This window comes from Rhinolophus ferrumequinum, chromosome 15, assembly GCF_004115265.2.
Source record: "Rhinolophus ferrumequinum isolate MPI-CBG mRhiFer1 chromosome 15, mRhiFer1_v1.p, whole genome shotgun sequence".
NCBI lineage: Eukaryota > Metazoa > Chordata > Mammalia > Chiroptera > Rhinolophidae > Rhinolophus > Rhinolophus ferrumequinum.
Genome location: NC_046298.1, coordinates 48,278,338 through 48,300,330, shown reverse-complemented (window position 1 = coordinate 48,300,330; position 21,993 = coordinate 48,278,338). Strand labels below are relative to the sequence as shown.

Genomic DNA, 21,993 nt, shown 5'->3' with positions numbered 1-21,993 from the left:
AGGTGTACAGCGCATTGGTCAGGCATCTGCACAGTCTATGACGTGATCCCCCTGATAAGTCCAGTGCCCATCTGGCACCTTACATGATCTTTACAATTGGTTATATTCCCTACATTATAGTAACTGTCACTTTGTCCATTTCCTTCACCAGGTTAGGGAAGTTTTCTGTCATTATTTCTTCAAATAGGTTTTCATATTTTTGCTGTCTCTCTTCTCTTTCTGGTACCCCAATAATGTGAATGTTGGTATGCTTGATATTGTCTTGAAGGCCCCGTAAACTCCTCAGTTTTTTGGATTCTTTTTTCTTTTTGCTGTTCTGGTTGGGTATTTTCTTCTGCCTTATCTTCTACATTGCTGGTTGGATCCTTTGCTTCATCTAATCTACTGTTGATTCCTTGTAATATATTCTTTGTTTCCATTATTGAATGCTTTATTTCTGACTGGTTCTTTTTTATGGTTTCCATCTCCATTTTTATGCTTCCTATCTCTCTGTTGCAGTTCTCCCTGAGATCATTGAGCATTCTTATAACCAGTGTTTGGAACTCTGTGTCTGATAGATTGCGTATCTCCATTTTGCTTAGTTTTTTTTCTGGAGCTGTGTTCTGTTCTTTTACTTGGGACATGTTTCTTTGTCTCCCCATTTTGGCTGCCTCCCTGTGTCTGTTTCTATGTAGTAGGTAGGCCTGCTATGTCTTCTGGTCTTAGTAGAATGGCCTTATGTAGTACGTGTGCTGTAGGTTTCAGTGGCACAGTCTTTCTGATCGCCTGAGCCACACACTCCAGGTGTGTCCTTTGTGTGGGTTGTGTGTGCCCTCCTGTTGTAGTTGAGCCTTGGTTGATAATTGCACATCAGTGTGAGGGACTGACCCTTGGGCTCACTGGTTGTGAGGACTGGCCTTGACTACAGTGGAAGAGTTGTGCAGGGGCTGATCCTATGGAACAGGATCTGCCTCAGCAGGACTCAGGTGCCTGCCCAATGTGCCCCTTGGGTGTGTTCTATTTGGAGGTGGCTAGGTGATGCTCCAGCTCGTTTTGAAGCTGGCACTGGGCGTACCAGCACTAGGACCACCTTGGAGGGGATCCGCTGTAGGCTTACTTCAGCCATAGCCTGTGCCCCACCTGGGGGCACCCAGTGGAAGCCAGAAAGAAATCTGCAGATGGCTGCTGCCTGTGCTGTGCTTGGAAGCACTTTGAGAGGCCCAGCTGCAAACTAAGGCCAGCTGCCACTACAGGATATGCTCAAGCCAGATGCTGCTTGTCTGGGTTCCGCTAACTTTGAGAGATGCTAGAAAAGTCTGCAGCTTGAGCAGTGGCAGGCAGACTGCATGGAAAACCCACTGAAAGTGGCCAGGGTGTGCCCCAAAGTTGGGCAGAGCTGAGTCTCAAATCACCAGCGTGTGGTGAATGAACTGTGGAGACTCAGATATGGGGGCTGCCTGTGTTTGCCCCCTGGGAAGGTGGAGGGCTCAACAAAGAAAAAATGGCCTCCACCAGCTTCCTTGTCCAGGAGAAAGCTGTCTCTCCAGCCCCTCTCCCAAGCCAGAGAACTCAATTGCCATCATTTGTCCCTGCTGCCTTTCCAGCTGCTGCCCCAGCGCTGGAGCTCAGAGCAAGGGATTCCGTTGGTGGGTAAGTCAGTGCGCCGTCCCTTTAAGGGGAGCACCTGTGAGTGCAGCCGCCCTCAGTCTCACTAAGTCACAATCTCCACTGGTTTTCACAACCAGAAATTATGGGGAGTTCTCTCCCCCCAATGGAACCCTCGGCTGGGGTGGGGCTGGGATCTTTTGCTCCTTTAGGGGAGGGGGACCCCCACAGGTGAAATAGCCCTCCCAATCCCTAATGCTCACACACAGGTGTGGGACCAGCCTGTTCCGCGTCTCTGACCTTCCTACCAGTCTGGAGTGGCTTCTTCTGCACATCCTTAGTTGAAAGGCTTCAGTTCAGCTTAATTTTAGGTGATTCTCAATAATGGTTGTTTTGTACATTAGTTGTAACTTTGATGTGATTGTGAGAGAAGGTAAACACAGTGTTTACCTACTGTGCCATCTTGGTTGTTCCCCTCTTGTTCCTTTTTCTTTTTTTTTTTTTTTTAAAGATATTTTATTGGGGAAGGGGAACAGGACTTTATTGGGGAACAGTGTCTACTTCCAGGATTTTTTTTTTCCTAAGTCAAGTTGTTGTCCTTTCAATCTTAGTTGTGGAGGGTGCAGCTCAGATCCAGGTCCAGTTGCCGTTTTCTAGTTGCAGGGGGCACAGCCCACCATCCCTTGTGGGAGTCGAACTGGCAACCTTGTGGTTGAGAGGATGCACTCCAACCAATTGAGCCATCCGGGAGGCAGCTCAGCTCAAGGTGCCGTGTTCAATGTTATTTGCAGGGGGCGGAGCCCACCATCCCTTGTGGGACTCGAGGAATTGAACTGGCTTGTGGTTGAGAGCCCACTGGCCCATGTGGGAATTGAACTGGCAGCCTTTGGAGTTAGGAGCATGGAGCTCTAACCGCCTGAGCCACTGGGCCGGCCCCTCTTGTTCCTTTTTTAAGGCTGAATAATATTTCATTGTATGAATATGCCACAGTTTGTTTATTCATCAATGGACACTTGGGTTTCTCCCTCATTTTTGGCTTTTTTGAATAATGCTGCTATGAATATGGGTGTGCAAACATCTATTCAGGTTCTGTTTTTAATTCTTTTGGGTTTATACCCAGGAGTGGAATTAGTGGATCATGTGGCAATTCGATGTTTAACATTTTGAACAACCATCATAGTGTTTTCCATAGTGGCTGCACCATTTTCCATTCCCATTAGCCATGCCTGAGGATTCCATCTGCTCCACAGCCTCACCACCACTTGTTATTATTTGTCTGGTTGATGACAGCCATCCCAGTGGGTGTGAAGTGATATCTTGTAGTGGTTTTGATTTGCATATTCCCAGTGAGGGATAGGAAGTTTATGGAAGTATCAGAACATGGACAGTCCCTCCATAGGCCCACAGGGTATGACCTGGGCTGGTGACGAGAGATAACTGAGGCTCCTTGGAGCTGTGTGCAAGTCATTCTGCAGCAGGAACAGCTCCCGCGTGATAAGTCTCAATTAGGAAAAGCCAGGCTGGCGGGGGAGGGAGGAGCGCCTGCTTCGTTCTCATCGCCTCCCGTGTCTCTGCTCCTGCACAGCTTCCCTCCTGAGGAACCATGTCCCCACTCCAGGCTGTCCTCCTCTGCCTCGGTGAGTCCTGAGGGTTGATTTGGGAAATGCTGAGGGGCAGGCAGTGGGTTACGAGACAAAGAAGGTTTTAAACATGTGGGCAGTGAAGTTTGGAGCAAGAGGCCCATTCATTTGTTGGGTGGGGCCCAGGGCGGCGGAGTGTTTGTCTGAGTTGTTGTAGTCTATCCTTGGCTGGGCCAGGAAATGAACACAAGTTTCCTAGTTTTGGCCACAACTTTCTCCCACTACATAATTTTTTAAAAATGTGGACTCAGTAATATCAGGACGAGGTTATAGATTTAACTTGTCATTCATTCTTCCTCATGGTACTGGCTCCACTAATCCTGCCATTTGCTACAACATGGGTGGGTGGACCTTGAGGGTATTATGCTGAGTGAGATAAGCCGGACAGAGAAAGAAAATACTGCATGACCTCATTTATATGTGGAATCTAAAAAAGCTGAACTCATGGGAGCAGAGAGTAGAATGGTTGTTTCCAGGGGCCAGGGGTGGGAAATAGGGAGATGTTGGTTGAAGGGTACAAACTTCCATATAAGATGAATAAGTTCTGGGGGTCTAATGTCCAGCATGGTGAGTATAGCTAACAATACTGTATTATACTCATATACTTGAAAGTTGTCAAGAGAGTTGATCTTAACTGTCCTCACCACAAAAAAGAAATGGTAATTATGTGACCTGATGGAGGTGTCAGCTAATGCTAAGGTGGCAATCATGTTGCCATATATAAATTTATGAAATCAATACATTGTATATCTTGAACTTACACAATGTTATATGTCAATTATATCTTGATAAACCTGGAGAAAAAAGTAAGAGACCCCACTCGACACACAATCCCTTTCTCAAAGAGGAGGTACTTCTCTATCTAGTCATCAAAAGTGTGTGCATGGGGTGGGGTCCTGGAGGGAGCTGGCGCGGGCAAGCAATTCCCTGCTGGCTTAAAATCAACAAACCTCATGGCAAAATCACATACTTAACAGAAAATTTACCATTCATGACATTTGCATTGCTGTGCGACCGTCACCTCTATCTGGTTCCAAGACATTTCACCCCTCCCAAAGGAAATTCCATACCCACTGCACTCACCCCTCCACGTCGCCTCCCCCGGCCCCTGACAACCATTAATCTGCTTTCTGTCTCTGGACAGATTGACCTCTTCTGGACATTTCATATATATGGAATCACACAGTAGTGGCTTTTTACGGCTGGCTTCTTTCACTTCAATTATGTGCATGTGTATCTTTGAGAAAACAATTATGACAAAAGAAAGCTGAGCATACAAATGTCCTATCACCATGCCCAGCATGCAGGAAGTGTGAGTTCACTCAAGGTTCTAGCATTTGGTCCTTTTCTTTTGTCCTCAGGGCTGTGTCTGGAGCAGGTGATACAAGCTCAGAATTGTGAGTGGGGATCCCTCCTCTGGGGTCAGACAGTGAGAGGGCAGTAGGGGTGTGAGGGCTCAGGAGGAGGGTGCTGTTTGGGGGCTCTCCTCCACTACCCTCTGCTTCCCTTCCAGGCCCGCTACCCAAGCCCTCCCTCCAGGCCCACCCCAGCTCTCTTGTGCCCCTGGAGAATCCAGTGACCATCCGTTGCCAGGGGCCCCCAGGCGTGGACTTGTACCGCCTGGAGAAACTGAAATCTGGGAAGTATAACGACCAGGCTGTCCTCCATATCCCGGCCATGAAAAAAAGTTTCGCTGGATGCTACCGTTGCTTCTACCAGAACGGGACCTGCTGGTCTCTCTCCAGTGACAAGCTGGAGCTGGTGGCTACTGGTAACTGGACAGGAGGGGGTGGGGTGTAACTGGACATGTGGCCTCAGGGCGAAATGGTCCTCAGTTTTGGGCTGGAAGAGGGTGAAAATGGAGATGATGATGACAGTAAATTCAGTGGCCCAGGGGGCTGGGATTGGGTGGGGCCAGTGAGGCACTGACCTTGAGTGTTACATTTAGGAGACGTGCCACAAACCTTAATCAACGTAAGTCATATGTTAGTGCTTTCACCAATAATGTTATCTTTTTACAAAAGTCAAAATCAATGCAAAAACATCCATGATGAGCAAAATATGACAATTTTAAGTAAACACAGAATCCGTCAGTGATGGTCCAGCCATAGCCCAGCCTGATGCAAAAGGAAAAAGGTGCACCCCTCTATTCATGCACTAATGCGTTTTTTTATTTTTAGATGGAATAAAATGTCCCCAGCTTATGCTTTTCTTTCCAATGCATTTTAAATGGTTATTTTCCAAGATAGGTTTTGAAAATATCGATGAGTTTGTTTCCATGAAAGCCAGAAGTGTTAAAATGATAATAAATCCTGTCTTTTTTTTTTGGGGGGGGGTTATAAATAAAATATTTCAACTTAAAGTAGTGTTTTGAGTTTTAATAACCTACTGTAGAAATTGTCAATATTTTTCAACTATGCTAATAGTGTGGAAAAAATTAACCAAAAGAAGTACAGAAAACCATTTGGAACCTTTGCCTCAGTCTTCAACATGGCTCCCCTGGCCACAGATGGATTCTTTCTTTGCTTGAACTCTTGATGCTTTTTTCACTGTGAATGTGTTTGCATTCATTTTGATTTAAAATTTCATTAAAATAGTAGTTATCGTGATGACAGAGGGTTTTATTGCACCCCTTTAAATTTGCATCCGAGAAGAGTGCCTCACTCGCCTCACCCTAATTCCCATGGTCAGTAGTCTGCCAGACCTTATGTTGGCTTTGGGGATTGGTCCAAATGCTCTCTTCCCTTTAAGTATTTCCCTCACTTCCCTATTTAAAGTTGCAGCCAATTTAAAATGGCACTCATCACTATCTGGTGTTTACTGATTTATCTTAGTTATTGTCTATTCTTCTTCCTGATGGGAATTTTATTTCTTAGAACAGAGATGGACACGTAAGAGTTGCTAAGGAAAAACAATTGTTGAGTGAGCCAGAATTATCAGGCAGCTTTTGTTGTGAGCTCCGTGTGCCTGACATGGAGCCATGCTCTGCAATGACAATATCGTCAGGTAGTCTAGGTTCATTTTTAGGAGCAGAGATCCTGGAGCCAAACACTGTGACTGCAGATTTCAGCTCTGCGGCCTGTTATCGTATGATCTCAGACAAGTTATCCTGCATTGTGTGCCTTAGTTCCATTGACAAAATAGGGATATTCATAGGATGAATTCATAGGTTTTGGTGAGACTTCGATGAATTGATATATGTCATGAGCTTGGAGCAGCACCTGGAATCTGGCACTTGAATACAAGTTTACAATGTAACTATCCATTGTGCACTGTAACACAAGCTTACAACACAATGTAAACTTAAGCTATTTTGTTTTTTCATATTTTCAGTGCTCGCTATGCTATGCATTAGGTACTCTGCTAAATGCTTAATACATATTGTTTCTTTCATTGTAGAGTAGAAAACACTGAGGCACAGCTGTAGGGGCAATTTATCTCCAGGATCACACAGCCCCTAAGTGGCAGAACCAGGATTTAAGCCTGGGCACTATGATATGACTTCAGTCAGGCTCTTTTAACTACTTTGTGAGCTGGCAGGGAGGGTGCATTCTCCAGGGTGCATACAGCTGGAAAGTTCCCTGGCTCTTAGGGAACTGGAGGGACCTCCCTGCCCCTCCCCGGCCCCAGCCTAGACTTTGGCCAGTGTCTTTAACACCAGAGGTCTCTTCTCTACCAGGAGTTTATGACAAGCCCTCGCTCTCAGCCCAACCCAGCCCAGTGGTGTCCCCAGGAGGGGACGTGACTCTACAGTGTCGGAGCATATACAGTTTTGACCAATTTGCTCTGTACAAGATGGGGGACACTGGGCCCAACAAGGGACCTGAGAGGTGGTACCGGGCAGATTTCCCCATCATCACGGTGACTGCTGCCCACAGTGGGACCTACCAATGCTACAGCTTTTCCAGCAGAGACCCGTACCTGTGGTCGGCCCCCAGTGACCCCCTGGAGCTCGTGGTCAGAGGTAAGGTGGCGGGGTGCAGACCAAACTTTTCTTCCTCAGCCTTCACAGGCCCTGATGGAAGTTCCAAGGGGAGGGACTGATAGGTGCAAAGATATATACCATATGATTCCACTCAATGTACAGTACCATTTTATTTACACACACACACACACACACACACACACATGCAAATATAATATATGATATTGTAATTAGTAGAGCAAACAATCTTAAATCAAAAACACATCCCACACATGTATAATTGTCACTGTGATAAGCACTGTCTCTTAGAAGTCCATAGTGCTGTCTGAACCTAGAAGGGGAGGCTTCCCTAAACAATCAATGTTTGATGTGGGTCTCAGGGCAGAGTACAGGTTAATCAGGTGGGTGGGGTAGGTGGGGTGGGCTGCAGGTGGGTGCAAAGCCAGTGTGGTGGGAGCAGGGAGGGGCTGTGTTTTGTTCCTTTGGTGCCTCCTACCCCCATGGGATACTTACCTTTCCCCCAAGCTATCCCACTGTTCTTTTCTGCTTCCTTACTTCTCAGGACACAAGGGCTGGTTTGCTCCCAGGAACAAAGGATGTGTATCACAGAGATCCAGGAAAAGGGCAAAACAGAAATTCAAAAAGCAGGGACAAGGGTTGTCATTATGAATTAGCCCCAGAATATGCCAGGGGTGCCTTTCAAATGCTATTTTCACGCATAGTAGCCCAGTGATGTAATTGGGCTGGGCCAATGTTTCATTTATTTATTTGCTCAGAACCAACCACGAACAGAGCACAGAATTGTTTCCTTTTCTAATTTTTCAGGGAACTCTGTGACACCCAGCCAGTTACCCAGAGGAACACCTACCTCTGTAACAGGTGAGGACTGTAGGATTCACCCTGGTGTCTGGGGTCCAAGGCACGTGGACCCCTTCTTTGCTTTCTCCCCTTTCTCCAGATTTCTCAGTTTAACTCACTTGTGTCTTTCACAAATTTGCTTTATTTTTAAAATCTCTTATTTTTGCCTGTAAAGAAGGTGGGTATAATAAATAGATATCAAAGACGCTGCTCCACACTCCTTCTTTCCAGCCTCAGGGGGTCGGTTTATAATGCCTAATGTGCAGAATATCTGAGTGGTTTATAAAATTCTAGGTTTCTGGACTGCATGCCTGAGGCTCGGAGTCTATCGGTCAGTGGCTCTCAAATGTTAGCGGGCCTGAGAATTACCTGGTGAATTAGATGACAGCTGGTGCCTTCAGAAATAATGTGCTAGGCTATGACATCTCTGACAGTTCCTGTGTCTCGGGGGGACCCAAGTCCTGAGGAACAAGAAGCATGTTGAAAAGACGCAGACTTAATGTGCCAACATGTGCCAACATGTGGTCGGGGGGCTGTCATGGCAAAAGAGGCACAGTGTGTGGACAGACATGCACATGCGTGTGTGTGTGGGTGTTTCTGATTGGATGTTATTTAGTTAAAATTTACTGGGGTGACAATGGTTAGTAAAATTATATAGGTTTCAGGTGTACAATTCTGTATCACATCATCTATAAATCCCATTGTGTGTTCACCACCCAGAGTCAGTTCTCCTTCCATCACCATATATTTGATCCCCCTTACCCTCTTCTACCACCCTCCTCCTCCCTTACCCTCTGGTAACCACTAAACTATTGTCTGTATCTATGTTTTTGTTTCTTTGTTTCATTCCTTTGTTGCTTTCAGTTTTATATCATACATATCAGTGAAGTCATATGGATCTCGACTTTTTCTGTCTGACTTATTGTGCTTAGCATGATAGTCTCAAGATCCATCCATGTTGTTGCTAATGGCAGTATTTCATCTTTTCTTATGGCAGAGGAGTATTCCATTACGTATATGTATCACATTTTCTTTAGCCAATCGTCTATCGCAGGACACTTTGGCTGATTGGAATTTTTTAACTTTTTATTTTGAGATGTGGATTCAGAAGAAGTTGCAAAGATAGTATGAAATGACTCCATGTACGCTTTGCCTCGATTTCCCCAGTGGTTACGTCTTACAGAATTACAACACAACATGAGAACTGGAAACCTGATATTGGTACAATCTGGTGTTTAGTCCTATGTCAGTTTATCACAAGTGCAGCCACCACGGCATTCAACTTACAGAACTATTCCACCCCCTCAAAGATACCCCTCAGGCTACCCCTTTATAATCAGCTCTCCCCTCCATCCTTAACCTCTGGCAACCATTCCTAATTTTGTCTTCATTTCTTTGTCATTTTGACAATATTATATGAATGGAATCATACAGCATGGAATCTTTGAAATTACTGCCCCCCACCCCACTCAGCATGATGCCCTGACACCCACCCAAGTGGTTGCATGTATTGGTAGTGTGTTCCTTTTCACTGCTGAGTAGTACTCCACAGCATGTGTGAACTACACCATGTTTGACTCTAAATTTAAACATTCACTAATGAAACACACAGGAAAAGAAATAACAGAGAACAAATAATATCCATGCTCTGATTACATCACAGATAGGTGAGGACAAACTAGGCTTTGATGAACTGGTTCTAGCCAAAAAGCCCCTCAGAGACTGTCCCCACCCTCTACAGGAGGCTGAGGGGGTTTGGGAAATATGTTGGTGGCCATGTACAAACAACAGAAGGTCCCTGGTTATGAAAATGGCCTTGGTAGGGAGGGGAGCCTCTTATACTAAGAGTCTGGTATCAGCTTGTTCTTCCATTGAGTTCACATAGATCTGCTGACCCACTTTGTAATTTTTAAATTGGATTATAAGTCACATACCATGAAATTCATCATACCCACAGGAATGGCTATACAATAGCACAACAACAAGTGTTAGTGATAATGTGGAAAAACTGGAATCTTCATACATTACTGGTGGGAGTGGATAATGGTGTAGCTGCTGTGGCAAACAGTTCAGTGGTTCCTCAGAAAGAATTGTCATACAACCATATCATAGAATTATCATATGAACCAGCAATTCCACTCGTACTTATGTGCCCAAAAAAATTAAAAAATATAACCAGGCACTTAGCGCTCAGCAGAAAGGAGTATGAATACTGGGCTCTCTTTTCCATCACCTAAGGCTGTAGGTTTTTAGTCTGTGTCACGAAACTACCTGAGTCTTTCCAGGACAGTCCTTGGTTTGAGGATGGAGGATGGGAGGGAAGTAGGCTCTGAGCTTGAGGGCAGAGGAGCGTTCTGGGTTATGTGGCCATTTCAAAGATGGCGGACCCAAGGCTGTGATGGGAAGAGCATGACTCATCCCTACACATTGCTCTTCTGACTTGGCTGTGGTTCTTGTATGCAGTCTTGTTCCCCATTGCTTCCATGCAGAGCCTGTGCTTCAGCCCCACATGGATCATAGGTGCCTGTACACAATACACCCTCTCCCCATTCAGGGTCCAATGCAAATATGCTTCCTTCATGCTGTAGTTCTCTGTCCCCTTGCTTTTCCTGGAAAAAGTCTCCTTTTCCTTCAAGACAGAAAAACTTGACAGATCCCCTGAGGATAGGTTAGATGTCTCCACTGAGTCCACCAAACTCTAGCTTTCTTTAGGCTCTTCCTAAGTCCCTGATGGGATTCTTCCCACCCTCTGTTCAAGACTCCGCTGGATTCCCGGTCACCCTCAGAATGTAACCTGAGCTTGCTGTTCAGTGATTTTAGATTCTATGTTCTTAGACCAGCCACTGATGATCCTTCCTGTCTTGTCTTCATTCCGCGTGCTAATCTTAGCCAGCTGATGCTCTTCTGGGTGCTTTATGTCCTCTCCTCTACATCTACATCCTCCTGACTCTACATCCAAGCTGCTTGCTTTGCTTTTCCTTCCATTTCCCCATGGCTTCAATTCCTCCAGAAAGCCTTTCTGACTCTCCAGGCTGGATTGGTAGTGTCCTCTGTGCTTCTTCAGTGTCCTGTGGACTACCTATTAGAGCAATTTTCACAGTGAATTTAAATGATCACTTTAATTCTTGGTCTCCTTCAGTGTCTGGCAGCTCCACATGGGCAAGAACTGTGTGTTTGATGCATCTTTAGGATGCACAGCACATGGCTGATCTCCTGGAAAGTCTCTGGAGATATTTGTAGAATAAGAGAAGAAGAGCTAACATATATGGGGTGCTTACTATATGTCAAGCACTGTGCTTCATGCTATTATTATTAGTTTAATTTTCACATCGACCTATGATATAGCAAGGTAATTATTTACATTAGAGATGGGACAACTGGCTCATAGATGTAAAATTGTATGCTAGAGGCGCTACATCTAATAAATACTGGATCTGAGGTCCAAGGCTACACAGCCCAGCTCTATAGTTCATATTCTTCTTCTTCTTTTCTACAATTCAATGATTTTATTAATTTTACAATGATCACCACAATCTAGTTTTAGAACACTCCCATCACCTCAAAAAGTTCCCTTGTGTCCTTTTACAGGTCATTCAAACTCCCATGCCTAGCCCTAGGAAACCACCGGTCTTCTTTCTGTCTGTATAAATTTACCTTTTCTAGACATTTTACATAAATGGACTAATACAACATATAGTCTTTTGCACCTGGCTGCTTTTACTTGGCATAAAGTTTGCAAGGTTCATCCATTTTTTGGCAGTTCATGTCCTTATAGCCATGGAATTCTGCCTCCCAAATGGGTGTGTTTAAGGTTGGGGCAGGAACAAGGGTAGGGGCGATGGTCCCATCCTTTCACACTCACCCTTTTTGATTCTCAGAGCCTTCTAGGAATATCACCATCTTTCCAGAGGGGTCAAGCTCTCCAACTGGTGAGTAAGTGGTCCTCTCTGGATCTTCTTCCTTCCCACCCTATGTCTTTACCTAAAGCTGATGGCTTTCCCTGTGCAGAAGCTATAGCGCTGTGATCTTGGGCCCTGGTGTGTAAAGTTTTAAGGGGTGAGGGAAAATTAGCGCATGGAATTCAGAGCTGGGCAATATGTCAGGTGGGAAGGTGGAGATTTAAAGGAAGATAAATTCATCTCTCTCCTCACCCCTTAAAACAGTCTTCTCTTCCTTAATTAATAACCCGGTAGTGTCTGTGCATGGGGAGGGAATGTATGTAAGAGGTTATATTTAGGAAATTGGGCTTATCTAGCTCTGACCCTGGTGAAGAGGGGAGGGACCCTCTAGGAAGGAGATTGGTGCCCTAGCTAGCAGAGTGTAATAGGATCTCAGATGAGGGATATGGCTGTAAGAAACCAAAGATGTGGCTTGGAGTGGGTCCTGGAGATGGGTTCTTATCTCCTGCTTCTGTTTCTCTTCACTTCTCCAGGTCTCATGCACCCGTACTACACTAAAGGCAATCTGGTCCGGATATGCCTTGGGGCTGTGATTCTAATACTTCTGGCGGGGCTCCTGGCAGAAGATTGGCACAGCCGAAAGAAACCCCTGCTGCACCGGGTCAGAGCTGTCCACAGGCCACTCCCAACACTCCCGCAGACCCAGAAAGTAGAGTTGTCAGGACAGGGGTCGACCAGATGGTCATGACCATGGATGCCACCATTAGAACCCCAAGGCTTGGTTGTATCTAAGAGATAGGTCATGGTAGTGAGGAGGGGACTTAGAGTGTGTGTGGCATCTGAGAGCAAGAGAATAGAGGCTACAACTTTGGAAAAGGAGGGCCAGGGTATCTTTGTGGTGCTCTCTCAAGGAGCTGTTGAGTCAATGTCTACCGGGTGTGGCAAAAAAATGTATACACATGACTTGTATTCATCTTTTGTTATTGGTATATATCAAGTATTACAATTTTAATACAGTTTTTTCTTTCTTGAGATGTGTATACATTTTTTGGCACCCTTTGTATTTGGCTTTCTGTCCAAGAACTCCCTCTGTTTGGCATGGAAGGAATCCAGTGGATGCCAAAGTCTCCTCCCTGATGTCTTGCACATTGTGGATCTTACGGCATCCTCACTGGACCATCATACTTACCTCTTTCTTCAACCTTCTCTAATATGGGTTATAGATTGACCTCTGTGTAGTTAGAATCCATTAATAAATACAACCTCCTTCATGAATGCTTTCACCTTTATTTCTCTTGATATACTGGTGATGTAGACATATCATCCATAACCGCATTAAGTGACTTGTGCATGTTTTTGTAAGCCGAAGACACAATCAAGGCCAAAATGACATTTGGCCCAATACTAACATCACTGAGATGCACACAGGAAGTTCACCATCACCTTGAAGATCTGTGACTTGATTAGAGAATGAATGACTCCAGAGAATTCAGAAAATAAAGTCACGAGAAGAAGGTCTGTTATTTTTTAGATCTTGATTATCTCTCTCAATTGTCAGATGTGGGTTGCTTTCTTTGATTTCTTTCAGCAGCTTCTGGATTCGAGCATCAGATGTATCTATCTTCAACCTGGTGGTACAATAGGGGAAAAAAGGTTTGCTGTTGATTCAAGGAGATTCATTCCAAACCCCTAAGTACCCACACCCACAAGTCTCATACTTTAGGGATTTTCAGAGCAGGAACCACCTTTATTTATTTTCTACTCTGCCAAGTAGAGTTCCATATTGCTTTGATAGGGGAAGAAAAGATAATATCAGGTTACCATTGTAATGGTATAAAGCCATGCTGTAGTTTTGGATGGCTGGATGATCTTGGGTGATTATCATATTATACTTGGTGTGAGAGGTGAAATTGATGAATATATCTGTGACATAACTCTAATATCTACCTACTTTATAACTTACTTTGACAACTTCTCCTACTAGGTGGACCAGGATGAGACATACACACTGGAACCAAGTCAGCCAGACTAGCTTTTTATCCCCCCTTGGCTGCATGATACTAGCTAATGACCACCCTTTATTTCACATAGGCTAGATAGCAGCCTCATTTCTAGGATTCACCTGTTGGTAACTACTGGGGGTGCCAAAAAAATGTATACACATGACTTGTATTCATCTTTTGTTATTGGTATATATTGAGTATACAATTTTAATTTTTTTTCTTTCTTAAAATGTGTATAGATTTTTTTGTTACCCTCTGTATATTCAGTTGTGTGTACATGGAAATGGGAAGTAGGAGGGTAGAGGGAATAATTAAAGCAAAAATATGTATAAAAATAAGAAACCAAGGCTATTAGCTGTCATGTTTCTTGTTGGCTCTGTAGTCCTGGTTTTGCTAGTATATTAATCAATTTTTGCTTTGTCATTTGAGATTCACAATACATCCACGCAACAAGCTTTCAGTCATATTATGAATAAATTATGAGGATCTAATGCACAGCAAGGTGACTATACTTTTTTTTAATTAAAGTTTATTGGGGTGACAATTGTTAGTAAAGTTACATAGATTTCAGGTGTACAATTCTGTATTACATCATCTATAAATCTCATTGTGTGTTCACCACGCAGAGTCAGTTCTCCTTTCATCACCATATATTTGATCCCCTTTACCCTCATCTACCACCCCCCCCTTACCCTCTGAAGGTGACTATACTTAATGATACTGTATTGTATACTTGAAATTTGCTAAGAGAATAGAGCTTATATGTTCTCACCACACACCCTAAAAGGTAACTACGTGAGGTGATGAAGATGTTAATTAATTGATGTGGTAATCAATTCAAAATATATACATATATCAGAACATCACATTATATACTTAAATATATATAATTTTCATTTATCAATTATACCTCAATAAACCTGTACAAAAACCCCAAAAGAGCCCAACACACCCATGCAATCTTAAGCTAGCTTGAGTAGATATCTTGTCAGCTATCAAAATAACTTTGGCTAAAATAAGGGCCAACTTGTTTCAAAATATTTTAAACATGACCCTCCAAAGTTAAATGTAATTGTGTTGATTCATGATTGTCAGAGGTTGGTCTGTGGCAGAAGAACAAAAATAGTTCCTACAGTAGATTGGTGTTGGTTAAAAGTGTTGAAGAAATGAAAAAATGGGTGTGACAAACCACACAGAAGATCTAAATGTGTTGTTTTAAGAATGAGGTTCGGGACAACCAAGATGGTGCAGTAGGTAAATGCTGTGTTTACCTTCTCTCACAACCACATCAAAATTACAACTAATCAAGAAAACTATCAGGGGGAGACATCATCAAAAAGGCGGCGTGAGGTGAGCCTCTGGAAATCTCTCCTGGAATTTACAACAAATTAAACAGCTATAACTCCACAAAGAACTCCCTGCACAGCAGACAGGCAAGATGAAGAGGCTCACTATTGACGTCACCTAAAGGTGGGAAAATTGCGTGAGCAGGGGAGGAGGGAAGGGAGAAATGCAGAGACGGAGCCACGCGGGTGTAGGACACAGACCTAGCTCAGTGCTCCAAGCTCGCTGCATCCCAGAACTACCACAGCTGCGGGAGAGGGAAGGACTCGGACTGCTAGGGCTCTGTTTATGGCCCACAGGGCTGAGGGGACAGCATATAACATGGCTGAACCCAACGCTCATGGCAGAGACCTCGGAGCAAAGACTGAGGGAAAAACGCTGAAAACAGTGGTTTAAGCCCTCACTGCCGAGCAGAGAACGGAAGCCTTAGGCACTGAGACTAGCCTCCCCCTCCCTACCCTCCCAGAGCTAGTCTCGCCCCCACTGGCCCAGTGCTAGAAGCAGAACAGTAGCAGTGTCAGATAAAAAGAACAGAATATTTGCAGTTCTGAGAACTGTGGTCTACAGACACAGATTTGTAGCCCAACTAGTTCCGGCAAAGGGGAGGAAGCTGTGGGAGCAGGACTGGCTCTGGTGGTGGTCACTGCCATTGCTCTGGGCCACCTCTAACAACTCACCCTGCCCCTGTCCCCACCTATCTGGGTGGATCCCTGCAGGAGTAAACAGAACTGCTGAAACACACGGGCTCTGAATCTGGTGCAGGAAGAGCTTTAGAACTTCAAAAGCTCTCAGCATACCCACAGGGACGCGGCACCCAATGACCCAGGCAAACTGTTAACAGAGGAGAAGCATGCCTTCCAGGTAATTCTCCCATTGTGTGAGAAGCTGGAATAGTGCAGAGAAAACATAACACTACAGTGTGAGAGCAAAAAAAGGGCTGCAGTTGGAGAGAAAATAAAACATTCTACCAATACGTACTGAAAAACTAAAGAAAGACCTCTTCCTATCAACCTGTTGAAGAACAGACTCCTGTAGATGTCTAAAAAGAGAAATAATAAATCATTAATTGCCATGAATAACCAAGGCAACAAGACGGCCCAGAAAGAAAGTGAAAAGTCTCCAGAAAATGAAGTTAAAGATATGGAAATATGTGACTTAAATGACAGAATTCAAGATTGCAGTTCTGAAAAAACTCAATGAGACGCAAGAAAACACAGAAAGGCAGTTTAATGAACTCAGAAACACAATCAAAGAACAATACGAGCATTTTACCAAAGAGACGGAAATTTTAAAAAAGAACCAAATAGAATTTCTGGAGATTAAGAACTCAGAAGAAATAAAGAATGAAGTAACCAGCTTACGAAGTAGAGTTGACCTGATGGAGGAAAGAATCAGTGACATCGAAGATAGAAACCTGCAAATGACACGGATGGAAGAACAAAGAGACTTGAGACTTAAAAGAAATGAAAAAACTCACCAAGAACTTTCTGGCTCCATCAGAAAGAGCAATATAAGAATAATGGGCATACCAGAAGGAGAAGAAAGAGAGAAGGGAACAGAGAGTATATTCAAACAAATAGTCGATGAGAACTTTCCAAACTTGTGGAAAGAACTGGATCCTCGAATCCAAGAAGCAAATAGAACACCTAATTACCTCAACCCCAACAGGTCTTCTCCAAGGCACATTGTATTGAAGCTGTCAAAAATCAACAACAAAGAAAGAATCCTCAAGGCAGCCAGGGAAAAGAAGACAGTAACCTACAAAGAAAAGTCCATTAGATTATCATCAGATTTCTCAGCAGAAACTCTACAAGCCAGGAGGGTGTGGAACCAAATATTCGAACTATTGAAAGAGAGAAATTATGAGCCAAGAATAATATACCCAGCAAAGATATACTTTAGATATGAAGGAGCAATAAAGACCTTTCCAGACATACAGAAGTTGAGGGAATTTTCTAATACACGACCTGCACTACAAGAAATACTAAAGGAGGATATTTGAACACCATCAACAGGGACAATTTGTGGCAACCAAAACATAAAAAGGGGGAGAATAAAGGCCTGAACTAGAATATGGGAATGGAGAAAGTAAGTGTGCTGAAGAAAATGGAATACTCTAAATATCAAACTTTCTTTTTTTTTTTTTGAGATTAAACAACATACTTTTTTTTTTTTTAAATATATATTTTTAATTTATTGGGGTGACAATTGTTAGTAAAATCACATAGATTTCAGGTGTACAATTCTGTATCACATCATCTATAAATTACATTGTGTGTTCACCACCCAGAGTCAGTTCTCCTTCCATCACCATATATTTTTACATAAACTTAAGTGTAACCACTCAAAAAAATCAGGAACTGAAATATATACTGTAATAAAAGAAGAAACAGAGGGAAACATCATAGAATACCACCACACAGAAATAATAGACAACAACAAAAAGGCAAGGAAACCATGGAGACACAATCTTACCAGAAAACTAAAGATAGAATGATAGGAAATCCTCACATATCAATAATCACCCTAAATGTAAATGGACTGAACTCAACAATAAAAAGGCACAGAGTAGCAGATTGGATCAAAAAAACTAAACCCAACCATATGCTGTCTCCAGGAGACACATCTCAGCTACAAGGACAAGCATAGACTCAAAGTGAAAGGGTGGAAATTGACACTCCAAGCAAATGGTATCCAGAGAAAATCAGGTGTAACCATACTGATATCAGATGAAACAGACTTCAGGGTGAAAAAGATAACAAGAGACAAAGATGGACATTTCATAATGGTAAAGGGGACTATACAATAGGAAGACATAACAGTTATCAATATTTATGCCCCCAATCGAGGAACACCGAAATATACCAAGCAACTACTAACAGAACTAAAGGGAGAAATTGACCAAAACACAATTATACTAGGGGACCTAAATACATCATTGACAGCTATGGATAGATCATCCAAACAGAAAATAAATAATGAAATAACAGCCCTAAATGACACATTAGATGAAATGGACATAATTGACATTTATAGAGCACTTCATCCAAAAACATCAGACTATACATTCTTTTCTAGTGTACATGGAACATTCTCAAGGATAGACCATATATTGGGACATAAAATCAGCCTCAGCAAATTTAAGAAGATTGAAATCATACTAAGCATATTCTCTGATCACAAGGCTTTGAAATTGGGTATCAACTGCAAGAAGAAAGCAGGAAAAAACACAAATACATGGAGATTAAACAACATACTGTTAAAGAACGACTGGGTCAAAGAAGAAATTAGAGGAGAGATCAAAAGATACATAGAAACAAATGACAATGAAAATACATCCTACCAAAATTTTTGGGATGCAGCGAAAGCAGTTTTAAGAGGGAAATTTATATCATTACAGGCCTATGTCAAGAAACAAGAAAAATCCCAAATAAATAACCTCACTTTACACCTTAAAGAACTAGAAAAAGAAGAAGAAATGAGAATGACGTCATAGGAATGGCAGCAGTGGGGCGCACTTTTTGAGTTCTCCTCCGGATCTTATCACAAACGGGACATCTATAACCCATCAAATGACTCTCTGCTCATCACGCAGAACAGCTAAGAGACTCGTGCAAGGATTACGTGAAGGTAGGCAAATTGGGCAAGCGGGGGAAGAGGGAAGGGAGCGGAGTGGAAATGCGGCCTGCATCTATGGCTGTGGAAACCAGCCGGCATCCGCAGCTGCAGAGATGCAGGGGATCCCAGGATGGAACAGAGAACACAAAAGCCAGGAGGTGGGCTCTTACCGTGCGTCCCACAGCTGATCTCTCCCTCCAAGGGGGCAGCATATCCAGCATTTAAAGCAATAACCTCAGTGAGACCTCCAGTTGGGCCCTAGGCCGGAAAAAGGACACAAACTCCATACCTGGGCCCCTCCCCCCCGCTCTTCCAATCCTATCCCCCCCCTTCCAGAGACTTAAACTGGTTCCTGAACTGAGGAGTAGTGTCAGATTACAGAGAAGCCTTAGTGCTCTGGCTCTGGGAAGATTGGTGTGCAGCTCTGACCCAGGGAAGAGGTTGGGAAGAGTGTGAATTTTGCTGGGCTAGGAGAGAAGAGACTCCTCCACCCCCAGCCACCACCTTTTCTGGCCTGTGTGAAGAGTGTGACACGGCTGGGCTGGGAGAGAGAAGACCCCTCCATCCCCAGCCCCCACCCTTTCTGGCCTGCCTAGGGCAGGGCAATTACAACTGCAGAGGCACTCCCAGGGATCAGCAGTAAGTGGCAGATGCAGCTCTGGGCTTTCAGCAGCTCAGAAATCTCCTGCCCGCCACACACACACACACACACACACACACACACGGAAAAAGTGCCCTAAGACTCAGGAGAACTGGACACAGGGCTGGTGGTGCTACTCTCAGTGCGCATATGTGCAGGCAAGAGCAGAAACTGCACTGATTTTGTAGAAACTACCATCCAGACCCCTCAGCCCCACGCATCTAAATCTGCAGTTCCAATGTCTCTCTGGGCACCAGGTGACCGGCTCTGCCTGCACAATACAGAGGACTCTTTGGTACAGCAGAGGACAACCTGGAGATTAATTGGTGGGCTTAAGCCAAGACTGGTGCTGCTTTTTGTTTTGTTTTGCTTTGTCTTTATATCTTTGATATCTTTGCTTGTGTTGAGTGGGGGTTGTCGGTTGTTTTTACATGTGAAGACATTTGATTTTTTTCTTTGTTGTTGTGCTTGGTGATTTGCTTTGTTCTGAAATTGCCCTACCAGGGCCCATCCCAAAAGGCACAAGATTCAACACATCCAGAGGCCAACTCCAGACCAAACCAGAAAACTACCGGGTTTCACCTACAAGTGACACACCCAGAGGGAATTCTCTACAGGCACAAGAGCCCATGAAGGCCAAACCACATTTAAGTGGTCAACCATGACGCAGCAGAACACCCACTGTGGGAAGAGCCAAGTCTCACAACTAGTCAGACTAGGAGTTAACCCTACCTACTCACAAGTGAAAAGCAATTAAAAATTTTCTTTAACAGGACAATATACACAACACAAGAGTCACATTTGGAGCATACGCAGAGGAGAAAAACGAAGTATTGCAAGTCAAATACAAAGGACACATACTACATAAGATAACCCAGCAAGAACTAAGAACTCTAGGGGTTCTACCTAACACATCGAAGCAAACACAAAGAGTCAGCCAGAATGGGGAAACAAAGACACATGTCCCAAATAAAAGAACAGAAGAAACCTCCAGAATTGGAACCAAATGAAACAGAGGTAACCAACCTATCAGAGACATAGTTCAGAACACTGATGATAAGAATGTTTAAGGAGCTTAGAGATGACATAAAGAAGGACAGAGAAATAATAATGAACAACCAATTAGAACTAAAGAACACAATTACTGAAATAAAAAACTCACTTGAAGGAATTACCAGCAGGTTAGATGAAGCAGAGGATCGAATCAGCGACTTAGAAGACAAGTTAGCAGAGATCACCCAAATAGAATAACAGTAAGAAAAAAGAATAAAAAACAATGAAGATGGTTTAAGAGACCTCTGGGATAACATCAAGCGCAACAACATGTGCATCATAGGAGTACCAGAAAGTGAAGAGAGGAAGCAAGGGATTGCGAACATATTTGAAGTAATAATGTCTGAAAACTTCCCTAACCTGATGAAGGAAACAAACATACAAACCCAGGAAGTGCAGAGAGTTCCAACCAGGATAAACCAAAACAGGTCCACACCAAGACACATTATAGTTAAAATGGCAAAGGTTAAAGACAAAGAGAGAATCCTAAAAGCAGCAAGAGAAAGACAGAGGATTACATACAAGGGAACTCCTATAAGACTATCAAATGACTTTTCTATAGAAACATTGAAGGCCAGGAGGGAGTGGCTGGAGATACTCAAAGTGATGGAAAACAAAGGCCTACAACCTAGATTGCTTTATCCAGCAAGGCTGTCATTTAAAGCTGATGGAAAGATAAAGACCTTTCCAGAAAAAAATAAGCTAAATGAATTTATTACCACCAAGGCAGCATTGCAAGAAATACTAAAAGGACTTCTGTAAATAGAAGAAAGATGAAAACAATCTAAATACAAATTTAAAAATGGCAATAACTGTACCTATCAATAATCACTTTAAATGTAAACGGATTAAATGCTCCAATCAAGAGACATAGGGTGGCTGAGTGGATAAGAAAGCAAGACCCTTGTATATGCTGTATACAAGAGACTCACCTCAGATCAAAAGACACACATAGGCTGAAAGTGAAGGGTTGGAGTAAGATATTTCATGCAAGTGGAAATGAGAATAAAGTTGGAGTTGCAATACTTATATCTGACAAAATAGACTTTAAAATGAAGAACATATTAAAAGACAAAGATGGGCACTATATAATAATAAAGGGATCGATCTGACGAGGACATAACCCTAGTAAACATCTATGCACCCAACATAGGAGCACCTAAATATATAAAACAGGTACTGACTGACATAGAGACAGAGATCAACAGTAACACTATCATAGTAGGGGACTTCAACACACCTCTGACAACAAGGGACAGGTCTTCCAGACAGAAAATCAATATGGAAACAACAGCCTTAAATGACACATTGGACCACTTGGATTTAATTGATATTTTCAGAACATTTCACCCCAATGCTGCAGAATATACATTCTTTTCAAGTGCACATGGAACATTTTCCAAGATAGACCATATGTTAGGCCACAAAA

General features: G+C 43.3%; 2 protein-coding genes across 2 annotated transcripts in view; one reads left to right on the top strand and one right to left on the bottom strand.

Moving 5' to 3' along the window:
- Nucleotides 1–2,703: 2,703 nt before the first annotated feature.
- On the top strand, nucleotides 2,704–13,215 carry GP6 (glycoprotein VI platelet). Its single transcript, XM_033128275.1, has 7 exons — nucleotides 2,704–3,221; nucleotides 4,586–4,621; nucleotides 4,738–4,995; nucleotides 6,904–7,188; nucleotides 7,975–8,028; nucleotides 11,886–11,936; nucleotides 12,440–13,215. Exons 1-7 carry the CDS (start codon nucleotides 3,188–3,190, stop codon nucleotides 12,652–12,654), a joined length of 933 nt encoding a protein of 310 aa, XP_032984166.1. The 5' UTR covers nucleotides 2,704–3,187; the 3' UTR covers nucleotides 12,655–13,215.
- A 170-nt stretch (nucleotides 13,216–13,385) lies between these two features.
- The window catches only part of NLRP2 (NLR family pyrin domain containing 2), a 63,200-nt gene continuing 54,592 nt past the window's right edge, over nucleotides 13,386–21,993 (bottom strand). Inside the window, exon 14 of the mRNA XM_033129292.1 lies at nucleotides 13,386–13,534. Within this exon, the coding sequence (XP_032985183.1) occupies nucleotides 13,396–13,534 (139 nt within the window). The 3' untranslated portion in view covers nucleotides 13,386–13,395. The remainder of the gene's footprint in view (nucleotides 13,535–21,993) is intronic.

Bases quoted from the DNA above. Each gene is read 5' to 3' on its own strand.
- GP6 (XM_033128275.1), top strand. From the start codon at position 3,188: ATGTCCCCACTCCAGGCTGTCCTCCTCTGCCTCG. The intron at 4,622-4,737 runs GTGAGTGGGGAT...CTTCCCTTCCAG, and splicing joins GGTGATACAAGCTCAGAATT to GCCCGCTACCCAAGCCCTCC. The intron at 8,029-11,885 runs GTGAGGACTGTA...TTTGATTCTCAG, and splicing joins AACACCTACCTCTGTAACAG to AGCCTTCTAGGAATATCACC.